The sequence below is a fragment of the Callorhinus ursinus genome, unplaced genomic scaffold (genome assembly GCF_003265705.2).
Source record: "Callorhinus ursinus isolate GAN/ISIS: 27379988/994484 unplaced genomic scaffold, GSC_fseal_2.0 scaffold10, whole genome shotgun sequence".
Lineage (NCBI taxonomy): Eukaryota > Metazoa > Chordata > Mammalia > Carnivora > Otariidae > Callorhinus > Callorhinus ursinus.
In genome coordinates this window covers 87,951,173-87,960,977 of record NW_027397072.1, presented here as the reverse complement: position 1 = coordinate 87,960,977, position 9,805 = coordinate 87,951,173, and the positions used below count along the sequence as shown (strand labels likewise).

General features: G+C 35.3%; 1 protein-coding gene across 2 annotated transcripts in view; it reads right to left on the bottom strand.

The window, feature by feature from the left end:
- Window positions 1–629: 629 nt before the first annotated feature.
- LOC112821723 (E3 SUMO-protein ligase RanBP2) overlaps window positions 630–9,805 on the bottom strand; it is an 85,923-nt gene continuing 76,747 nt past the window's right edge. For both annotated transcript variants that reach the window (XM_025869113.2, XM_025869115.2), the window contains 6 exons: window positions 8,649–8,853; window positions 7,330–7,431; window positions 3,593–3,738; window positions 2,697–2,970; window positions 2,232–2,566; window positions 630–1,851 (listed from right to left, as the gene is read on the bottom strand). In XM_025869113.2, coding sequence (XP_025724898.1) covers window positions 1,546–1,851; window positions 2,232–2,566; window positions 2,697–2,970; window positions 3,593–3,738; window positions 7,330–7,431; window positions 8,649–8,853 — 1,368 coding nt within the window. In that variant the 3' untranslated portion in view covers window positions 630–1,545. The remainder of the gene's footprint in view (window positions 1,852–2,231; window positions 2,567–2,696; window positions 2,971–3,592; window positions 3,739–7,329; window positions 7,432–8,648; window positions 8,854–9,805) is intronic.

Sequence of the window (9,805 nt, the reverse complement as noted above, 5' to 3'; positions counted from 1 at the left end):
ACTTATATTACATAGGTCTCCAAAGAAGCCAATTCTTAATATTAAATGTGCATATATGTAGTCCATGGTTCTCTCTGTAAGGTTCAGGTAATTTCAAATGAGACACTGCAATAGGCTTATTTCAGTTACCTGGCTTTGTGGCCAAGTGGATTTAGTGATAGTATTCCACCACTCATTACTCACACACCCCACACATGACATCCCTCTATCTGGTGGTTGAACAGGTACTACATGATAACCTATTTCCAAATCCCCAAACAACGGAATAAACGCCACTGCCTTTCACTAAACAAAATGAGATGATTTCATTGGGAAGAACACAGGAGGGTAGAAGGCAGTCACTGTTGGTAACGAGAATACACAAAAATTTGTGCTCTAGATTCTTTGTAGTTGTACTGAATGGGCTGATGAGAACATCTCCCCTCTCTCCCCCACTCTGCCGCCTTTTTAGCACTTTGCCTAACTTTTGATACTAGTCATTTCCAAATAAATGTTCAGTGTGTATGTATCAAACTTGAAAAGAAGTCACTTTCTGGGAGCTTTGGAAATTATGTGGCAGTCTGATTTACAGAACTTTAATTGTCCTTACTTTGGCTCTAGAATGAACAAAAAACTAGATGCACAAGTAATAAATTTTTAAATGTCATGGCTGTTAACAATTGTCACTTTATTTTTGCTACAAAATTCACCAGAAAAAGGTACTGCAACAATCTAGTATAAAGCAAATCTTTAACCAAAGAACATGGTATAGACCTTTTTAAAATAGTCATACTTTATCACAATAACTGCAAGGAAAAATTCAAGTTCCATCAGAACCAAGCTGCAGTTTGAGGTAGTAGAAACAGATGACAGAAAAGTTAAAACAAAAACAAAAACAAAACTAAGGAAATACTTGTTTAAAATGTAAAAATTAATTTAATACCTTTGAAAGGGCACAGGAAACTACATATCATTTTAAGAAAAGAAGGTACTCTACTTAAAAGTTAATTTAACCATACAGGAGGTGCAAGGATTATAGAAGAGCACTTTGGTTAAGTCTCTACCCTCTGTGGCTCTACCCATTCATAAGTGAGTCTCTATGCATAAATGAGCACACCAATAGTTAAAATTACCAAATATATTTCAAATGTAAAATAAAAATTATCCAAGTTGTGGTCCCTTTATTCAAATGGTAAGTTTATCCATGCAGGAAGTCCAATATCTTAAAAGGTAAAATTAAATTGCATATATCATATTCCTTCAATAGTTTGAGAAGGTCTATTGCTTTTAACAAGATTAGTATTATTCCATTTTAATACAGATATGTCAGGAGTACATAAACACAAGTACACCTGATTTACACCAGTGTTTAAACTTTTATTTCATACCATGCAAGGTCAATTATAACACATTAAAAAGTGACAACAGCTATAAGCTGCAATTTTACATTTATACACTGGAAACGTCCATTTTCAAAAGCTGAACATAATTACCATATTGTCACAATAGCTAAGCTTCAATTCAACTGTTTATACAAGGTAAAATTTACTATGAAAAACAATGATTTTATATCTGTCCACATTCTGTGATACTAATTCTTCGACTAACAGACCCTTTAGGAGAGCCAAATGATTCAATCTTTTTCACAGTATCCATGCCATCCTTAACAAACCCAAATACTACATGCTTAAAGTCCAAACGTTCTGCTTTTTTCAGTGTTATAAAAAACTGAGAATTATTGGTATCCCGGCCTCGATTGGCCATTGATAATAAGCCAGGACCAGTATGTTTCACATCAAAATTTTCATCTTCAAATTTATCTCCATAGATAGACTGTCCTCCTGTTCCATCATGTTTGGTGATATCTCCCCCCTGAAAGAAGATTTCAATTAATAGGAATTCTGAATAAAATAATAAAATACACACAGATCTACCACTACACATTAAGTCCTAAAAACTCAGCTTCCTTGAGAATGTGGTTTGAAAACTAATACCCATTTCTGAAAGACAAAAATGAAAAGGTCTTTTTCCCCTCAATTTCTAGTAGGTTTCAAGGTATTAGAAATTTAAACCATTTTTAGGTTAAAAGTTTTTTGTGGGGACAAGAAGGAAGTTGGGTGCTGACACCAACTAATATACAGAAAAGCTAAAGAAATCTTAAGAAAATTCCAGGCAGAGAAACACTCAAATTTCTCAAGTTAGTGTGGTTCACTTTTCTAGACTTCAACTGTGATATACAATTAAATACTTACTTGGCACACAAAATCTGGAATTACTCTGTGAAAAATGGAGTTCTTGAAGCCAAAGCCTTTCTCTCCAGTGCAGAGTGCTCTGAAGTTCTCGGCAGTCAGAGGAACAATGTTTGAAAATAATTCCATGGTTATACGTCCTAGAGGTTCATCATCTGCGCAAACATCAAAAAACACCACAGGATTTGTCTCCTTCGATAACTCTGCTGTCAGTGATACTTGTCCTTTCTGGAGTTTCAATAAATTCTGTTGACATTCTTCAAATTTTTTTTTAAAACAATCAGCCATTTCTTTGGTTTTAAACCTCACTGCAAGCTGTTCCACTTTGGCTTCTCCATCTGTTAAACAACAAAACAACACAGGGACGGACCTTAATATTAAAATAAATGTTATAAACTGTCATATATTTGTTATGGATTTTAGAAAAGTCCAAAAAAGTGAAAAGTAGCATCTGAATGTAGAACTCACCAGCATAATCTGAGGCAGTCCAAACTAAAGCATTGTTCGAAACATTCAAGGGTTTTAATTCCATTGTTTTAGTGATAACATGGTTTGCACACACTTTAAAAACCTGGTCTCTTCTCATTAGGATCCGGTAGTAATTCTTCATTGTATGCCAAAGAATCTTTATGTCTCCTACACCACGCTCCTTCCACTGACTGACCTCTCGATCCCATCTATAGAGTTTGGCTCTCTCTTTAAATAAAATTTCTTCATCTTCTTCTCCAGATTTTACTTCTACCTGTGACAGTAGATAAAATTGTAAGCTGCTGCTTTTAACATGACAAATTCCAAAGATCCAAATTCCTCGTATTGTTTTGCAATGACAATAACAGAATTTCAACTATAGTATCAAGATAAATGGTAATATCCAAGGGCTAGAAATACATCTGATTTGGATGAAGCAGTAAAGACCTGGTTTGTCTTGAAATATTTCTCTTATGTAGTATTCTGCCTCCTTTTGGAATGTAAATACATTCCTTTTTTTATATTATTTGTATTTATAAATACAATCTACTATTGATTGTAGTTGAAAACTGACAAAGTAATTTGCCTAAAATAACATTCTTGTCCAGAAAATGTAGTTTACTTTTTATTGAAAGGATTTCAGTAAGTATGAGATTGGATACTTTTTTACTCCCAGAATTACGTTATGAAAACAAGATATTCTAAAAACATGAAAAAACTTAGTTCTTCCCAATAAGTTCATGTAGAATTTATATACATATAAAATAATAAAAAGCTTCCATTTGAAAGGGTAAATATTCTGAAAGAAATGCAAACGAAGTCCTGCAAGTCAAGCCTATGTCAAGTTTTAAACTTAAAATGTGAAGTTATTAAGAGTTCCATTCTTTAATAGTTACCTCAGGTAATGACACTATTGGTTCAAAATGGATATCTTCATTGTGAACTACTTCTTCATCACTACCATCTTCATCTTCACCAACTTTACTGGTTGACTGTGTTCCAAACACAGCTGCTCCAGTATTTGCCCACTGGAAATTTTTATCTGATGAATAAATTGGGATATTTAAACAGTGGTATCTAATTTTATATGCTTTTAATCCCCCTGTTACTTTCTTGAGGCCTATAATTTCCAATGATATATACTTTTAGTAAAAATGCTTAAAATTATATTACTCTGACAAGTTGAACTCATATAGTGAGCACACAGTACATTTAATATTGTTTATGCTCTGAGCTACAAAGATCAGATCATCTGAGCCTTAGGCAAATTTCATGATACTAAACTACCCAAGAACTTCCAGTAATGAAGCACGTTCTTAAAAATACATACCCTGGAACTCTGAACAATTAGCTCAGCTCCAAAGGTAATTTACTTTTTTATCATGTGTGAAAATAACTTATGAACCTAAAAATGTCCTCTCAAAGAGGCCACACCTGCTACTTCCAAAGTAGTCAAAGCAGCCTAAACACATGTAGATTTTCTACCTCTACTTCTTCCTGAAGTAACTAGCGTTACAGCTTAGATTTCTTGGCCAGCTGGGAGATAGTAGCGCTGGGAGCTCACTGACTCCAACTATCCTTAAGGGATACTAGGCTCTTGGAACTGAAGACTCCCTGTTCCCATGCAGAGAAACAAAGAACTTACACCTTGGAGAAGATGAAAATTAGTTCCTTCTTCATCCCCATCTCAAATGAGATGGCCCAGCCTGCTAATAATACATTATTCACTATCTTAGAGGAAAGAAACGCCTCTTAACTTTTCATCACTTGTTAATGAATCACTACCTTAGAAAATTCTACATCCAGTGCTAAAAACTCTTAAGAAGGCAAAAATATCACAGATCATTTAAAAAGTAACTCAGCACCTTGAAGAAAGCACAAAATGAGTATCTATTAACAGTAACTCCCTCTAACCCAGATTTAGTGGTGAGAAAAAAAAGAACTTTAAAAAGAGAAGACAAAAATTCTTAGGAAGATATTGCAAAAGAGGGGTGCCTGGTGGCTCAGTTAGTTAAGCAACCGACTCTTGATTTTGGCTCAGGTCATGATCTTAGCGTTGTGAGATGGCGCCCCACAACGGATTCGGCACTGGGCGTGAAGCCTGCTTAAGATTCTCCCCCTCTCACTCTGTCATTTACCAATGCTCTTGCATGTACAGGCACGCTCTCTCTCTCTCCCTCTCCTGTCTCTCTTAAAAACAAAAAACAGGGAGCCTGGGCGGCTCAGTTGGTTGAGCAACTGCCTTCGGCTCAGGTCATGATCCTGGAGTCCCAGGAGCCAGTCCTGCACCGGGCTCCCTGCTTGGTGGGGAGTCTGCTTCTCCCTCTGACCCTCCCTCCTCTCATTCTCTTTCTCTCAAATAAATCTTTAAATCAAAATAAAACAAAAAAACAGAAAACAAAACTGGTTCAGGAACTCCCAAGCAGAGAAAAATTTTTAATTACCCCCAAAGACCCTTGAGAGGTATGGCAGAAAATTCCAAAATGTCTCAGTGGTTCTTAATGCTGGGTGAATTATTAGAATCACACAGGAACTTTTGTAAGATATCAATGCCTGGGCTACCATGCCCAGAGAGCCCAATATAATAGGTGTTTAAAAAAAAAAAAAAAAACAAAAAACCTCCCAGGAAATTCTAATATGAAGCCAAGAGTTTTTTGAAAGTCACTGATTTGAAGGGACCAGGAGGAAGAATTTTACAGTAAAAATGTAAAGATACACATGTCAATAATCAATATCCATTTCACAGTAAGAGTTCTACGTAATAGTACATAGGAGACTTCCACTATGTGTCCAGGTTTAATGAAAAGATTACAAAATCTGAAGAAAATATGGTAAAATAGTGATTACTGACAAAGGCAGGTGATCTCTGAACAGGAATTCCCTTATTATTCTCTTAGTTTCTATATTAAATATTACACAACAGATGTGGAAAGATTGACAGACCTATATGAATAGAACTTGCGAAGAAAATGAATTTTTTAAAGAAACAAAATCACAACAAAAAATGAACAGATTTTAAAAAAAAGAATCACCACAGAATATGCAAATAAGAGAAAAAAAGATTCCTCTGAACATAAAAAAAACCAACAAAACAGAAAAAGTTTAAAATCAGAAAGGTCCATGCAATGCCAGAAACAAGTTATAAAAAAATAAAGGAAAGAAAAAAAAAAGAAGATACCCAAATTCTTGTGAAATTTATGACCTCTTAAAAAAACAACTAAAGAAAAGCAATGAAAAAATCTAAAAATAAATCAAAACACAAACAAAAGAACTGAAAAAAACCAAAAAAGGTATTTCTTTGAAAAGACAGCACAAATTCCTGTCAGATCTAAGAACAAAACAAAGTGAGAAATGTAGTTGAACAAAGAGCTTGGTGAATCATCTCACTGAAAAATGACCAGTGGTGGTGAGAAGTAAATTATCATGAGGTTTGAGTCTAGCCTATTTTACACTTTACTGCACAGTACATATAGAATACTTTGAAAAGGTTACACTGAGTAAACAAGCAACCTAACTCAACTTTTATTTGGTAATTTTTTGTTTTGTGTGGATAACTATATCCACTATAGGGCTTTTATTATCCTCTGACTTCAGGCTACTATACATTAAAACGAAAATAAGCAACTTGGGCGCCTGGGTGGCATAGTCGGTTAAGCGGCTGCTTTCGCCTCAGGTCGTGATCCCCGGGTCCTGGGATCGAGTCCCACATCCGGCTCCCTGCTCAGCAGGGAGTCTGCTTCTCCCTCTGATCCTCCTCCCTCTCATGCTCTAATAAATAAATAAAATCTTTATTAAAAAAATAAAGCAACTTGACATCAATGAAGTTATGAATTCCAGCATAACAAAAAATACCTGAAGGTAATTTCTGAAAGTTTTACATGTGCTTCTGTAAGAGGCAGGTGCTGTGAAAGAAGTGTAAGCATATGGGAGGGAATAACACTATTCGGATTTAATTCGGAATTAGATAAATCATGTAAGTATGTATCTTCAATAAAATTTATTCCATAAATCAAGCAACTTAGGTGGTGCTATAATCAGATATATGAAAGTCATTATAAGAATGAGAAAGTAATATGCCAATAAACTTGAAACAATCAAGTAATGTATTATTTTCTACAAATGATACAAAATGCACTAAAAACAGAAAACCACTAAAAAAGATGGGAAACCTCACCAACCATAAATTTATCATGATAAATTAGCACAACCCTTATGTTCAAACTCGATCAAGGAAACTAGAAAAATAGAAAACTATAAAATCATCCCCTTAAAAAATGCAGATGCACAAATCTTGAAATATTAACAAAAACCAAATCCAAAAACATAATTAAAAGAACAATGCACCAAAATCAAGGTAATTCCAAAACTGGAAAGGTGGTTCTATATTTCAGGATGAGGAAGACTACCAACAGGATTTATAGTGAATTAAGAGAAAATTCTTATGGTTTATATTAATAAATGTCAAAAATAATAGTAAAATATAGAAGCCCTTCCTTATTAAAACCCTAAACAAAATGGAAGGTGGAGATGAGGAAAGAAATGTCCAACTTAGTTCAATACTGTGGCAAAGGACTAATTCTTTCAGTTGTGCTTCATTCTGTAACATCATTAAACTCTCTCCTCCTGATCTTACCTTTAGAACCAAAAGCAAAATCCCCAGAATTACTGGAAGCCAAGTCTGCAAATGACAGTCCTGTGCTACTTCCAAATCCAAATGAAACTGTTTTGCTTTCCACTGGCAAAAGGAAAAGAGTAATTTAATATTTCATTTAATATATACTGAACATCAAAGGACCCAGAGAGAATGGGGGTGGGACATTCTATACTATACCAAAGGGGTTGGGTGTGTGGTGTGCATTATTTGTCTCCTGGTTATTTCTCTAAAGAAAAGTTACAAAATACACCCAATTTTGAACTTCTTCAGTATTAAGTGTACAGGTACTATTCTCATGGAAAACTACACCAAAAGATTACCAAAAATCTTTTTTAAAAATGAGATATAGATCTATACTGAGCCTGATAATAGAGCTATACACTTTCTGCTTTACAGAGTCTTCTATAATCTAAAACTATCACTCATTTACAGGTAGGGTTTTAGGAAAGATCTGCATGAAGAATTTTTCTGTTCTCTATTCTAAATAAGCTCACAAAAAATGAACGTCTTACTTATCTTTGGTCACCAGGTGTTTGGGGGTCTTAATTCTGACAATGTGTAGCTACATGATCTCTTAGAGTCCTAAGCCTTACTTTCATCATCTGAAAACATATGAGATTTTAGGTCTGAAATTACTTCCTCTTCTAACATATGAAGACTCTCAAGTACCTATAAATGATGTAGTAATTGTGCATCATTCAAGACTACTTCTGAAACAAATTAGGTAATACAGACAAGCAATTATAAAGGAATATAATTATAAAAGATTCCCCCTCTTCTAATATCAACTGAAATGAAAAAACAAGGAGGAAAGCATATCAGATCTTAATTACTGTAACTGATTAATTTAATGAAGCAGGTAGAGAAAAAGACATTGTAGTATCATAAAAATTTAACCACCTTATTGTAATATCTATAATTACTTCATATATAAATTTTAATATACTTCAATGATAATTCAAATATGCAAATGGCACCATTTTCACAAAGAAAATCTCTGCATAAGCAAAACTACTGTCATTTATTCTCAGGTAAAAAGGTCAGAGTCACAATGCTTCATATTCCTTAATAACTACAATTCTAACAATAAAAATACATGTTTATTATCTTTGTTGACAAGGCAGTATGATTTTCTGGTTATTACAAATATCTCATGCCCCTTTATAAATTTCAAAATGTGTTTTAAAGGGAAAGGAGTTTTTAAAATTCACATTTGAGTCTATTTTCTCAAACATACAAGTAGGTATACCTTATGTAATGTATGCATAGAAGGTTTTTGGAAAGATATCAAGTTTTACCTTGGCTCGTAGAATCTGCATCATCTTCCTTCCTAGTAGACAAATCTACAGGTTTGTCCACAGTTCCAGAAGAAAGAGGTGGTGAACTAATAGATTTGGTAATAAAATCAGGTTCTTCAGATTTACATAAAAATGGTACAGTCACTTTAGTCCCACCTGTATACACACTGTCAGTCGTGTTAGTTATTTCCTCATTCTGGGATTTCTGCAAAGAGGAAGTAACATATAACTATGCTATTAAATACTGATTGACAAAAAGGATCACATACCCTATTTTAAAAGAAATTGAGGACTTGGGCATTCTGGACAAAATGCAATAAGCACACTTCACCCTCTCTCTCCCATTCCACGCTCCATCCTATCTTGCCCAATACCTACAACTCAACTGGACTGAAACAGAAAAAACAAGTATAAAAAGCCTTTGAGGGGCGCCTGGGTGGCTCAGTTGGTTAAGCGACTGCCTTCGGCTCAGGTCATGATCCTGGAGTCCCGGGATCGAGTCCCACATCAGGCTCCCTGCTCGGCAGGGAGTCTGCTTCTCCCTCTGACCCTCTTCCCTCTCGTGCTCTCTATTTCTCATTCTCTCTCTCTCTCTCTCTCTCAAATAAATAAATAAATAAAATCTTTAAAAAAAAAAAAAAAAGCCTTTGAAAGGTAGATGAAAGCAGGAGGATTAAGAACCCCAAGACTTAAGGTATAATTTCGTGTTAAGAACCTTCCAGGGTTTTTCCTTCCCTGCCAACCTATATTCCAGCCTGGGTGCTAGAGCAGCTCCAAAACTGAAGCTGCCAATGACAAAGATGGAACAAAGTCCCAAGAAAAGCCACTCTCCCTGACCAAGGGATGGGGGATGTCATGAAATGATCCATGTGTTGAATGATCAGAAAAAAACTTTAAGGAAGCGATTCTAGCAATGTTCCAGGATATAAGGACACATATTCTTTAAAACAAAAGAAAAGTTCTCAGCAAAAAAATTTAAGGTAGGGACGCCTGGGTGGCTCAGTCATTAAGCGTCTGCCTTCCACTCAGGTCATGATCCCATCCCAGGGTCCTGGGATCGAGCCCCGCATTGGACTCCCTGCTCCACGGGAAGCCTGCTTCTCCCTCTCCCACTCCCCCTGCTTGTGTTCCCTCTCTTGCTGTGTCTCTGTCAAATA